This window comes from Ceratotherium simum, chromosome 3 (assembly GCF_057802395.1).
Source record: "Ceratotherium simum simum isolate JZ-2026a chromosome 3, ASM5780239v1, whole genome shotgun sequence".
NCBI classification, from domain to species: domain Eukaryota; kingdom Metazoa; phylum Chordata; class Mammalia; order Perissodactyla; family Rhinocerotidae; genus Ceratotherium; species Ceratotherium simum.
Genome location: NC_141902.1, coordinates 39,768,963 through 39,783,658, shown reverse-complemented (window position 1 = coordinate 39,783,658; position 14,696 = coordinate 39,768,963). Strand labels below are relative to the sequence as shown.

The following is a 14,696-nucleotide window of genomic DNA, read 5'->3' as shown; positions in this document are numbered from 1 at the left end:
GGGACTTTTTTTGTGTGTGTGTGAGAAAGATCAGCCCTGAGCTAACGTCCGATGCCATTCCTCCTCTTTTTGCCGAGGAAGATAGCCCCTGGGCTAACATCCGTGCCCATCTTCCTCTACTTTATATGGGACGTCGCCACAGCATGGCTTGACGAGCGGTGTGTGGGTGCACACCGGGATCCGAACCTGCGAACCCTGGGCCGCTCAAGCGATTGCGCGCACTTCACCACTGTTCCACTGGGCCAGCCCCCAGGGACTTTTTTTTTAACCCTGAAATATTGGTTCTAGATTTTATTTTTGCCTTGGAGACTGCAGAGCGCAAGCTGAGAGTTGGGAAGAAGGGTTACTATTACAGAAGAGCACCTGCATCTCTTCTGCCTTCCTTGCTTGAAGTCGCCAGCTACTTCTGCAAAGTATGACTACTCCCTTTCCTCAGTCATGAGAACGTAAGAGATATGTAATTTCTGGATTAGACCACTGATCTATCCAGTATAGAAGAGTGTCTATGAAAGTTACTCCAAAGTTGCTTGCCCTCAATAAGGTTCATCTGTTCCATCAAAGGGTTTTAGAAAATCTCTGATAACTCCTTTTGCTGGGGAGCCTAGTGGTTGAACTCTGGGACCTAAAAGGTAAAGGATAAACCATTACCCCTCATTATATCCTTTAACCTTTTATAAACCGGTCATCTTCCCTTTCGTTTCTTTCAACCTGTGCATTTTTCCCCCTAAAGTAATTTTGCTTGCCCTGGTGAAGGTTCATCTGTTCCATCAGAGAGTCAGGAGATCTCTGAGAACTTTATCTGTTCATTTTTACATTTCTCTTCTTAGAAGATTTAACATTATCTGCCGGCTTGGGGATTTGTCTGTTCATTACTCTGTTTGGGTTTAGAAAAACGACGTATAGGAAATAGACTAGGTGTAGATTATTTTAAGGAGCAGAGATCCATTTCCTTGAAAGAGAATGTTAAGTATATGTGTGTGTCTTTGTATACACGTACACACATATTTATGTGTGCTTTATGTGTGCAAAGAAAGTCTGGAATCATACAGAACTCAGGAAGCCATTGGGAATGGTTATGTTTGGGTATTGGAATTAGAGGGACCAGGAAAGGAGAGGATCTTTTACTTTTTTCATTTATACCCCTCGGTGCTTAGGAAATTGAAAAGAATAATGGAAACATTTCTTTTATAGTAAAAATGTAATATGATTATAAATATCTTCAAAATCCATTAATCTTCAAAATCTATCTTCATCTTTTCTTTTAATTTCTGAATGCTTAAAAATACATGGTAAATTAGTGCAATGTAATGTAATTAAAAAACTTCTGTGTTGTGAACTTATTTTATAAATGGTTGGTTGGTAATATCTTATTTGTGGGGAGATCTATAGCAGTGTTTGAGTGCTTACTGAGTGTTAGGCTCGTTCTTGCTTGTCTTGTTTTATTATCTTATATCTAGTTTATTATCTTATATCTAGTTCATATGTAAAAGTTCATCTTTTTTATAACCCCTTAATGGTGTAAATGTTCATGGTAAAAAAATTTAAAAATCAAACAGAAGAGTAAAGTGAAAAGTAAAAGTTTCCTTTCTCTTAGCACCTCACTCTCCTCCAAAGTTAACCGCTGTTACTGATGTCTTGTGTTTTTTTCCAGAAGTATTCAATACATATTATAATCTATCTATCTGTCCACACACATATATTTGTAATCATATGATACATATATTATGTATATAATCATATAGAATCATAACCATATATAAAATTATATACTTGGGTATATGTATATATATAAGTGGATATATAACCATGATCATATATGATATAAATAATGATGTGATTATGTGTGTGTGTATATAAAATCTCCCTCCCTTACATCCCCCAACAACGTGTGAAATCATACTGTGTATATGTACTGTTCTGCAACTTGATGAGACGCCTTAGACTGAGACAGTAAGACTCATTTTCTATGCACCTTTATGTTCTGCAGCAGGAGTGATCCTTCACTTGTACCGATTAGATCACGTCCCTCCCCAACCTTTGCTAAAACACTTCAGGGCCTTCCTTGTCTCAGGTAAAGTCCACCCACCTTAGCATGGCATACAAGACCTTGAATTGAGTCCTGCCTGCTTTTCTAGCCTCTTTCCTTGCCACTGTTGGGCTTACACTCAGAGTGTTGGTCATCCTGAACTTTTTTCAGTTTCTTAAAACAGTTTATGACCTCTCATCTGCAATCTGCTTCCTCTGTCACATACTTTGGATAACTCCTACTTTTCTTTTTTTCGTCTTTTAAAAAATTTGTAACAGTCCTAGTATGGATAAAAATCTGCAGTTAAAATAAGATTTAAAGAAATAGAGCAAAGTATAATTAAGAACTTCACTTTTTTCCCCTAAGCATATAATATCCAAAGTATATGTGCTTAAAAAAAATATGATCCTACTAGCCTTATTCCCTTTTCCTCGATAAGGTTATTACAGGATTTAATTAGTCTTAATTTTTAATTTCTTATACTCAAAGTTATAGAAATAATTTAAATAATCAATCAGTTCTACAAAGTTTGTTATGAAAAACGGTAGTCCAGATTCTGGGTCCAGATAAGATGGAGTAAACACACTTCACCTGTTTCTCCCACTGAATGCAGCTATAAAACCTGGACAGAATGCTTGGAATGGCTATTTGAGGACTCTGAAAAGTAAATAGTAGAAGGAAGATTGGGGAAGAAGACCGGAATTCAAAGTACCACTGAACCGGCGGTGAGTTTGCCATTTTTTTTCTTCCAGTGTACACCAGGCTGAACTTAATGTGTCCTGAAACTTGGAATTGAGCATTATTAACATGGACAGAAAAAGCTCCAGGAGAAGCCCTCTAGTTCTGACTCAAGGAGCTGGAAGGGGGTCTCTTTTTTCTTCTTTTTTCCTTTTCTTCATTCTCTTGCACCCCAGGCCTCAAGCAATCCTTGGCAGTGTCTACAGTGGCCTCAATGGGGGCGGCAGGAGCCCAAATCTCAGAGGGAGGAGAACCTTCCTCTTAGATTGGAGGAACTGTGGTCTCAAGAGATTGGGGCAAATCTCATTGCTTTTCTTTTCCCTCTGCTCTTCTGTTGGTTGGCCCTGATGTGGGCACAGTCATGGGAAGTACACAGCAGAATGTGGTTAATGAAGCCCCAACTTTCTGCTGGAAGGCTGGAAAAGGGGAGCCCCAGGGAACTGAAAGATTGCAAGAGAATGAGGAGCTTGGGAAACTGACCACTTAAAGTTGCTCATGGACTGCTGAGGTGACTTCCAAGTCTGCGTGTGTGAGTCTGATCCTAAACAGCATACATAAACATTGAGGACTGAATTATGGGATAGACCACCTCCCAAGCCCCAGGCTGGACACCGCGTGGGACAGTTACGGAATACATTCAGTATAACTGCAAAGGCCTTGCAAATTGAATTGAAATTGGAAATACAACCCACAGAAGGCTGATCAGAACTTGACGTGTGAACCCAACTGGGTCAATTACTGGCTAAAGCAAAAACACCAACATTCTCAGTGGGACTTAAATAAGACCCAGAGTCTCATAACATAATATTCAAAATGTCCAGAATACAATCTCAAATTACTCAGCTTAAAAAGAAAAATCCACACTCACATGGGAAAAAAACAAAAAAAATATGCCAATGCCAAGATCACACAGATGTTAAAATTATCTCAAAAAGACTTTTAAAATTAGCTATTATGACCGTGTTCCAGGAATGAGTGGGAATATAGAAAGTCTCAGCAAAGAAATAGAAGATATAAAGAAGAACTAAACAGAAATTTTAGAACTGAGAAATACAATAATGGAAATGAAAAACTCACTGGATGGGCTCAGTAGCTGAGTGGACATGACAGATGAGTCAGTAAACTTGAAAATAGATCAATAGAAATGCCCTAATTTGAACAACACAGAAAAAAGGTTAAAAAATAAATAAACAGCCCCAGGGACCTGAGACTATCATAAGGTCTAACATTTGTGTCATCAGTGACCCAGAATGAGAAGAGAGTGACTTTGGTGCAGCAAAAATATTTGAAGAAATAATGATATACAGATTGGAAAAGAAGAGAGAAGACTGTCCCTATTTGCAGATGGCATGTTTGTCTATGTAGAAAATCCCAAGGAATCCACAAAACAATTCCTAGAATAAATGAGTTTAGCAAGTGATTCAAGATTCAACCCCCAAAAAGCAATCAGATTTCTATATGCTAGTGATAAACGATTGAAAACTGAATTTAAAAAAATTTATAATAGCTCCCCCCAAATGAAATACTTACGTATGAATGTAACAAAATATGTATAAAATCTCTATCCTGAAAACTATATAACCCTGATTTAAAAATATCAAGATTTAAGTAAATGGAGACATATATTGTATTCATGAATTGGAGGATTCACTATGTAAAGATGTTGATTCTCCCCAAATTGATCTGTAGATTTAATGCAGTACCAATAAAAATCCCAACAGCACTGTTTGTAGTTATAGAGAAACTGATTCTAAAATTTCTGTAGAAAAGCAAAGGACCTGGAATAGCCAGAACAATTTTGAAAAAGAAAAATGTTGGAAAAATCAAACTGCATGATTTAAAACTTAGTACAAAGCTATCATAATCAAGACTGTGGTACTGGCAAAAGGATAGACATATAGATCAATTAAATGTAATAGAGAGTCCAGAAATAGACCCACACAAATATGGCCAATAATTTTTTTACAAAGTTGCAAAGTGGAAAAAGAATAATCTTTTCAATAAATGGTGTTGGAACAATTGGACATCCACATACAAAAATAATGAACCTCAGCCTAAACTACACACATTATACAAAAATGAACTTAGAATGTACCACACATCTAAATGTGAAATATAAAGCAAGATAGCTTTTAGAAGAAAACATAGGAGAAAAATCTTTGTGCCAGGGTATAGGCAAGAAGTTCTTTTTCATGACACTAAAAGCGTGATTCATGAAAGAAGAAATTGATGAATTGAACTTCATCAAATTAAAAACTTGGCTTTCAAAAGATGCTCTTAAGAGAATGAAAAGGCAGATTATAGACTGTGAGAAAATATTTATAAATCACATACCTGCAAAGGACTTATATTCAGAATATGTGAAGAACTCTGAAAACTCAACAGTTAAGAAAACAATCCAATTAAAAGTGTTTTAATAGGCTTTGACAAAGAGGACATAGAGTGGCACATCAGCTCATGAAAAGATGTTTAACATAACTAGTCATTAGGGGACTGCAAATTAAAACCATGGTGAGTTACCACTGCACATCCATTGGAATGGCTTAAAACTGTTGACAATACCAAGCACTGACGAAGATGTGGAGCAACTGGAACTCGCACACATTGCTTGTGGGGGTTTGCAAAATGATACAGCTCCTCTGGAAAACAATTAAACATATACTTACCATATGTTAAATATGGATTTACTGTGTGACCCAGCAATCCCACTCCTAGGCATTTAGCCAAGAGAAATGTATGTTCATACAAAAGCATGTACATGAATATTTATATCAGCTTTATTCTTAATTGCCAAAAATATGTCCTTTAAAGAGTGAATTGATAAATCAACTGTGTATATCCATACAATACAATACTATTCAGCAATAAAACAGAATAAACTACTGATAACACAAAACAACTCTTAATTTCTTCTTCTTAGGGAAATCTTTTTAGGAACCTCCTAGTCTCCTTCAGTCAGGCCTGGTTATTTTCTATGTTCACAACTGTCATCCTTGGATCACCCCTTAGTGTCTTCCTGGGGATTCCCATTACTTCTGTTTTATATTGTATGCCTTGTTGAATCTCTTTCTCTTTTTCGTTTATTCTCATTTTAGTGAAGCACCCCTCTACTAGCTTACTGAGTAAAGGGTGCATGGGAGGTATATTTTTGAGAGCTCTCTTGCGTATCTGAAAGTTTTTTTTTAATTAATTAATTTATTTATTTTAGTGTGTGTGTGTGTGTGTGTGTGTGTGGAAGATCAGCCCTGAGCTAACATCCATGCCAATTCGCCTCTTTTTGCTGAGAAAGACTGGCCTTGAGCCAACATCCATGCCCATCTTCCTCCACTTTGTATAGGATGCCGCCACAGCGTGGCCCGATAAGCGGTGTGTCGGTGCGCACCTGGTATCCGAACCTGGGTCGCCAGCAGCGGAGTGTGAGCACTTAACGGCTACGCCACGGGGCCGGCCCTGAAAGTGTTTTTTTCCTACCCTGATGTTTAAATGAAAAACTGACTGGGTATAGAATTCTGGATTGAAAATTTTACTTCAGGGCCGGCCCTGTGGCTTGGTGGTTAAGTGCGCGCGCTGTGATGCTGGTGGCCCAGGTTCGGATCCTGGGTGCGCATCGAGGCACCACTTCTCCGTTCATCCTGAGGCCGAGTCCCACATACAGCAACTAGAAGGATGTGCAGCTACGACACACAACTATCCACTGGGGCTTTGGGGGGGAAAAAAATAAAATAAATAAAATCTTTGAAAAAAAAAAAAAAGAAAATTTTACTTCAGAAATTTGTTTTTAAGCTCACTATAGGGTTGAGAAATGTAATTCAGTTATGATTCCTATGACTTTGGCAACTTATAAGTTTTTCTCTTTTTTTCCCCAGTGTTCTGCACTTTCATGATGATATACAATGGTATGGATATATTTTCATCTAGCATGCCAGGCTGTGTCTTTTATTGAAACTCGTGATCTGAAGGTTTTTCTTGGGAAGTTTTCTTGAATTACTTTGGTGGTGGTTTCCACCCCTCTATTTTCTCTGTCTTCTCTTCTGGAATACCTCTTATGCAGATATTGGGCCTTTTGGAGTGGTCCCCTAATTCTTTATCTTTTCTCTCCTAGTTTTGCATATATTCATACATTTTTATAATAGGTAAGTACATTTTTAAGTAGATAGGGTGATGAAATTGTGCTCGTTTTTTTGATTCTAACCACAAAGCCTGATAGTTTTTTTTTTTTTTTTAAAGATTTTATTTATTTATTTTTTTCCCCCCAAAGCCCCAGTAGATAGTTGTATGTCACAGCTGCACATCCTTCTAGTTGCTGTATGTGGGACGCGGCCTCAGCATAGCCGGAGAAGTGGTGTGTCAGTGCGCGCCCGGGATCCGAACCCGGGCCGCCAGCAGCGGAGCGCGAGCACTTAACCGCTAAGCCACGGGGCCGGCCCAGCCTGATAGTTTTAAATTGGCAATTGTGATAGAATAGAGAGTCTTGTTTAAATGATAGAATTCCCTGTGATGGTTATCTAGAGTAGAGAGTTTGGAAACGTCCTTCTGCCTTTGGCTCCTGGTGAGCTACTTAGAACCTAAGAGATTGTTAGATGGGCATCCTCATGAGAGCCCATAGGAGCCTTTGTTCCTTAGACTCCTTGGCTGAATTATTTTTCCTAGAGACTTGGTTTAGAGGACATCCCTTCCTTCTTTTTTTATCACTGTCAAGTTAATTCAGTCAAGCTCCAAGCTCTTTGATGCATTCTAATCCAACTAATCTATTGATTTCTCTGTAATGCTTATTCTTTGTTCTTATAAACTATCATTTGATCTTACACTGTCTATATTAGTCTTGTAACAAGTTCATTTTTTTTCAACAAGATTGTAAATTCTTTGAGAACCTATGCCTTATATTCATCTCCCATGGTGTAGATATTTCATGAGTTGTTATCATTAGGGTGGTTTTGTTTTGTTTGTTCATTTTTGATGGGGAGTGGGTGAATATGAAGAGTAAATATAGATGGGTAAGGAAGCTAAGACTGGTTTTGTTGTGTCCTTAGCAGCCTACTAGTCCAGGTTTGCAGAATCTCAGGATTTGCTAATTTGTAATTGACCTGGAATTTGTTCTTTGAATTCCAGGGCATCCTCATTAGTGGGTTTGGGATACTTTTAGCTCAGCTTTTCACTTTATTACTAAATGGCTTTTTTATTTAAAACGCAAAATGATTGATGCGCCTTTCTGATTGTTTTACTTTCCTCTTGCAGCAAGTCATGTAAAATTACTTGCCTTTTGCATTACAGTGTTACTTTTATTAATATTTAATGATGGGATGTAAACCACCACACCACTACCTGCCGTAGTTTTAAGCTCTTGAATTGAAAGCAAGAGAGAAGTAGATGATCATCTGAAATTCTAAGAACAAAAAGATTCATTAGGTTATATGCATTTAGTTTAGCGTACAAAATATCTATTCCTTTAAAAAAAGATTTTGGGCAGTTAGAGAAGGGTTTATCACTACTTTCCATCAATGAATAGAAATCCTTTTTTCTATCACAGTTAAAATCTGTGTTCAATTAGCAAAGTGCTACTTTACCTATAATATCTATAGATATTATCTATCTATTTAAATTAAGTCTACTACTTATTGTCTTTTTTGGGTGGAGAGATCACTGATTATTTCTCTTCTGCACTTGAGCTTGGTGACAGACCAGAAGCATTCCCTGTTGAGTTAGAGTGGTCAAGAGATAGAAGATTAAAAAAAGTCCTGAGTGGTGGTATTTTGAGTGACTGGTAAAGATCTGCTTTGTACGTTCAGGATTCCTTTTGTCTTTTAGAGGATTTCTTCACTGTAAGAGACACAAAAGCAGAAAGTTAAAATTGGTTTGTTGATATATTTGCATCCTGTATTTTCTTGTGGTCAACAATCTATGACTCCTAGTGATTAGTGCTACCTTGTTGACTCCTCTTCTTTCTCTAGTTCCATCTGTGCATCAGACTCTATTGCCCTTATTTGTCTCTAGGGAACTCTTATTTTAATAGTCTTGTTTATTCCACCTCCCCCACAGGGCCTTGCTAGGTGACTAACTTGCTAATATCTGAAAATCTTATCCTGAGTATTAATTGGTTGATATTGGCTCCTACAGGGATATTTGGATTTTAACAGTTGTATTTTATTTGAGGAAATGAGGTTGAGGAAAATACTGTGAGCAAAAAACAAAGTAGAACATTTGAGGGGGAGCATAAAAAAAGAAACAGACCTCATCATAGTATGTAAGTCATGTTGAAGAACTGAAGGAAATGACGTTTGATAAGTAATGTAGAATGAATCTTGAATTCTAGGCTCACCATTGTAATCTTATTTCTCCAGGCATTATTGTTTAAGGTTTCTTGAGTAGGCAAATGACATGATAAAAACAGTGTTTTAGGGAGATTATCCTATGAATACTGTATGGGCAGTGACAATATGGGACATGTTTGGCCTGGTCCAGTGAAGTCCAGTCAGATTTGACAGAATGGATGGGGTCAGAGAGAGGCACATGCTAGGGGTGAACCTGGTCAATAGACAATAGGGGGTAGTCCATTAGAGCAGTCAACATCGGGGGAGTCCAGTAGGATGTTTATAAGAGATAGATGAAACATAGGACAAGACAAGCTGATGCTTGTCATTCTAAAGTGGACATTTGATCCTGTGGAGGCGGGGAGGGGGCAGTAGAGTGGAGAAGAAGGGGCAAATGGCCTTAGCCCTAGAAAGTCCACCATACTAGATAGTTTATGAATCCTTATTTTCATTCTCTCTTCCTTCCTTCTTTCCTTCTTAGGCACCTCGTAAACTTGAACCACTATGCTAAGTGCTAGCAATATAAACAAGGCGTGGTCTTTGTCCAGGGGGCCTCACAATCAAGCCAGGCTATTGCAGAGAGAATGAATAATGACATTGTAGAATGATAATTTTATAAGAAAATGTATAAAATATATAAAAAAGAAATGTATAAAAAGATCCATAGGAGCATTGAGAAGGGAACAAAAGGGAAACTAGGCAGAAGCCCAGTTCTCAGAACCAAGAAGTTACATCAGAACAAGACTAGCAGCAAGGGTGAATGTATGATGACATCTAGATAATTGTGATGGATAGAACTCCATAAATGTTTCCTGCTGAGCCTAAGGGAGCGGGTGAGTTAGGCTTGAGTCATTAGTGCGAGTTAAGTGACACCAGTAACATGGAGAGGAAGGGTATGGTGGCAGGGAACCAATGAGGGCAAGTATTTGGAGAACACAGAGGCAAAGCATTCCAGTTAAATGCTCTATAAGATATTAGTGTCTCAAGCCAAGGTAGTCAGTCACAGGAGTGGACAGAGAGGGGATGAGCAAAGGATAAGAACTGGCAATTCACAAAAAAGGAAACCTAAACAATCAATAGACAGATGAAAAGATGCTGAGCCTCGCTTGTAGTTAGAGAAATGCAAATTATAGCAAGACACCATTTCATGCCCAACAGATTGGCAAAAATAAAAAAGTCTGATAATACCAAGTATTGGTGAGGATAGAGAAATGAGAAGTCCCTCATGTCCTAATAGTAGAAATATAAATTAGTACAACCACTTTGGAAAGCAGTTTGTACCTATCATATAATGATGATGCTAGCAGCAACTATTTATCATTCTTTCTGTTCCAGGCATTGTTTTGTGTGTTTTAAAAAATATTGTTTGATTTAAGTCTTACCGTAAATTTTCCCTCATTTTGTAGTTGAGTAAATGGAGTCTAAGAGAGGTTAAATAATCTGTCCATGGTCATAAAAGTGGTAAATACAAGAGCCAGGATTTTAGCTTAGATCTGTCTCATACCACAACTCGTGCTCATAATCACTAAGCTTTAATGATAGTAATAGGGAACATATATTGAACACTTACTAGGTACCAGGCAGTATATTAAGTAATTAGGCCTACCTTAGCTGATTTCACTTGGACAATAACCCTTTGAAGTAAGTGCTATTGTTACTCCTCTTGTGGCTTGTAGAGATTAAGTAGTAAACTAGCAAGTGAAAAAAACTGATATTTAACTTAAGCAGTCTTGAGCACATGTGCTTTTCCTCCACACCAAACTGGAAGAACTAGAGACAGGATAGACTTTAGGTATATTTTGATCTGAATTCTGACTCTTTTTTTTTTTTCTCCCAGTTTTATTGAGATGTAATTGACACATAACTTTGTATTAGTTTAAGGTGTACAACATAATGATTTGATATATGTATATAGTGTAAAAAGATTACCACAAGTTTAGTTAACATCCATGATCTCACATAGTTACGGTTTTTTTCTTGTGATGAAAACTTTTAAGATCTTTCTTAACTTTCAAATATACAATATGTTATTGTTAACTGTAGTCACCATGCTGTACATTACATCCCCTGGAATTATTTATTTTACAACTAGAAGTTTGTACCTTTTAACCATCTTCACCTACCTCCCCAATGTGTAATCCCCTGCTTCTGGCAACCACCAGTGTATTCTTTGTTTCTGTGAGTTTGGTTTTCTTAGATTCCACATATAAGTGAGATTATACGGTATTTGTCTTTCTCTGTCTGACTTATTTCACTTAGCATAATGCCATCAAGGTCCATCCATGTTGTTGCAAGTGACAAGATTTCCTTATTTTTTATGGCTGTATGATATTGTTGTGTATATATACACCACGTTTTCTTTATCCCTTCATCTGTTGATGGACACTTAGGTTGTTTCCATGTCTTGGCTATTGTAAATAATGCTTCATTGAACATGGGGGGGCAGATATCTCTTTGAGATAGTAATTTCACTTCCTTCAGGTATATACCCAGAAGTGGAATTGCTGGATCACGTGGTAGTTCTATTTTTAAGTTTTGGAGGAACCTCCATACTGTTTTCCATAGTGGCTGCACCAGTTTACATTCCTACCAGTAGTGCATAAAGATTCCCTTTTCTTCACATCCTGCCAATACTTATTTCTTGTTTTTTTGATAATAGCCATTCTAACAGGTGTGAAGTGATATCTCATTATAGTTTTAATTTACATTTCTCTGATGGTTAGTGATGTTGAGCACCTTTTCATGTACCTGTTGACCATTTCATTATCTTCTATGGAAAAATGTCTATTCAGCTCCTCTGCCCATCTTTTAATCAGATTGTCGGTTTTTTTGCTGTTGAGTTGTATGAGTTCCTTATGTATTTTGGATATTAACCCCTTATCAGGTAGATGATTTGCAAATATTTTCTCACATTCAGTAGGTTGCCTTTTCATTTTGTTGATGGTTTCCTTTGCTGTGCAGAAGCTTTTTAATTTGATGTAGTCTCACTTGTTTATTTTTGCTTTTGTTGTGTTTTATTTTGGTGTCATATCCAAAAAAAATCCTTGCCAAGGCCAGTGTCAAGTTGCTTACCCCCTATGTTTTCTTCCAGGAGTTTTATGGTTTCAGGTCTTAAGTTCAAGTCTTTAATACATTTTGAGTTGATTTTTGTGTATGGTATAAGATAGGGTCCAGTTTTCATTTCTTTTGCATGTGGCTGTCTATCTGACTCTCTTTTTTCCTATGATTATCTCTTCCGTATTGTGGACTTTATCTTCATGCTGGTTTCCTTCATGGTTTAGAGATGGTTGCTGATAGCCATTGGAAGGGAACTATATTCTTTCTCTTTGAAAATAACATCTCATAATTATACAAAAGTATTGGGTTTGCTCTGATTAGACCATCCCTGAAACAGTTATTCTTGTCAGAGTAATGTCATGCATTGATTGTCTTAGGTCTTGAATACCTAGTTTTCTTCCCATCACCAAACTGATCTCCATGACAAAAGAGAAATTTCTAAATTACTCTGATTGGCTTAGAGCAATTAATGCCCAGCCTTGGGCCTGGGAGTGGATCAAGCCCATTGAGACAATAGATACACGTTTGAGGAAGATCATTCCCCAAGGGAAATTTAGGTGCTGTTAGTAAGGGGAAATGAACACTGGATAGTTAATCAAGAAAATGCTTTATAAATATATTATCTCATTTAATTTTCAAAATAGCTCTGCTGAGGAAACTGAGACTTGTTCAAGGTCCCATAATTAAGCAGCAGAATTGAGCTTTAATTCTAAGCCAGTGCTTTTTGTCCGTCCATCAGTCTTGTGTCTTCTTCAAAGAAAAATAATAGGTTGTCTTTCATGGTATATGGCATTAATGACCCTACTTTCTAAGATTCCAAAGTGATTTTCTGCAGATTCCTTAATTAAACTTAATCATCACAAGATACCAGAAGTTATGGGGTGTAGTTTAAGCCGTGCTTAGAAGGAAATTTCTAACAGTAAAACCTATATTAAGAAGCCAGAAGGATCTCCAGTAAATAAGCTAATCTTCCACCTTATGACACTAGAAAAAGAAGAGCAAATTAAACCTAAAACAAATGGAAGGAAGGAAATAATAAAGATTACAGTGGAAATTAGTGAAATAGAAAATAGAAAAACAATGGGGAAAAGCCACAAAACCAAAAATTGGTTCTTTGAAAAAAATGAACGAAATTGACAGACTTTTAGCTAGGCAGACCAAGAAAAAAACAAGATTCAAATTACCAAAATCAGAAATGAAGGAAGGAACATTGCTACTGACCTTACAGAGATAGAAAGAATTATAATAAGAGAATACTACGTGGTAATAAATTAAATAACTTACATAAAATGGACAAATTCCTAGAAAGACATAAACTATTGAAACTGACTCATGAAGAAATAGAAAATCTGAATAGATTTATGATAGGTGAAGAGATTGAATTAATAGTAATAAAAAATACCCACAATGGAAAGCCCGGGCCCAGATGTCTTCACTGGTGAATTCTACCAAACATTTAAAGAAAAATTAATACCAATTTTTCAGAAACTCTTCCAGAAAAATAGAAAAGGAGGGAACATTTCCTAATTCATTGTATGAGGCCAGTATTACTCTGATATCAAAACCAGGCAAAGACATTAGGAGAAAAGAAAACTACAAACCAATGTCTCTTATGAATATAGATGCAAAAATCCTCAGTAAAATACTAGCAAACAGATTCCAGACACATATCAAAAGGATTATTCACCATGACTAAGTGCGATTTATCCCTAGAATTCCAGGTTGGTTCAAAATATGAAAACTAATATAATATATCATATCAGTAGAATAAAAGACAAAAACAACATGATTATGTCAGTAGACACAGACGATCCATTGAACAAAATCCAATACCCCTTCATAATAAAAATACTCAACAATATGGGGCCAGGCCGGTGGCATAATGGTTAAGTTTGTATGCTTCACTTCTGCGGCCCAGAGTTTGTGGGTTCGGATCCCAGGTGTGGACCTACACACTGCTTGTCAAGCCACGCTGTGGTGGCGTCCCACATACAAAAAAAAAAAAATGGAGGAAGATTGGCATGGATGTTAGCTCGAGGCCCATCTACCGCACCAAAAAAGAAAAAAAGTCAACAAACTAAGAATGGAAAAGCACTTCTTCACCCTGATAAGGGGCATCTATTAAAAAAAAAAAAATCCACAGCTCATATGGTAAAAGACTGAACGCTTTTCCCTGAAGATAAGGAACAAGACAAGGATTTCTTCTCTTGCCACTTCTATTCAAGCCAAAAAAATGAAATAAAATGTACTCAAATTGGAACGAAGTATAACTGTCTGTATTTGCAGATAATATGATCTTGTATATAGAAAATCCTAGGGAATCCACTAAAAATTATTAGAACTAATAAGTTCAACAAGATAGCAGGATACAAGATCAATATACAAAAATCACTTGTATTACTAGATATTAACAATGAACAATCCAAAAATTAAATTAAGAGAATTCCATTTACAATAGCATCAAAAAGAATAAAATACTTAGGAATAAATTTAACAAAAGAAGTGCAGAACTTATACTCTGAAAATTATTAGAAGTGCAGAATTTATACTCTGAAAATTATTAAACT

At 36.8% G+C, this 14,696-nt stretch overlaps 1 protein-coding gene across 3 annotated transcripts in view; it reads left to right on the top strand.

The window, feature by feature from the left end:
• TTBK2 (tau tubulin kinase 2) overlaps positions 1 to 14,696 on the top strand; it is a 131,131-nt gene that overhangs the window by 50,149 nt on the left and 66,286 nt on the right. The window contains exon 4 of one of the 3 annotated variants that reach the window (XM_087426069.1): positions 6,631 to 6,660. The exons of 1 other annotated variant lie outside the window; for it this stretch is intronic. In XM_087426069.1, coding sequence (XP_087282195.1) covers positions 6,631 to 6,660 — 30 coding nt within the window. Of the gene's footprint in view, positions 1 to 2,639; positions 2,752 to 6,630; positions 6,661 to 14,696 lie in introns of all 3 variants that reach the window. One more of the 3 variants, XM_014780616.2, reaches the window with a different exon arrangement.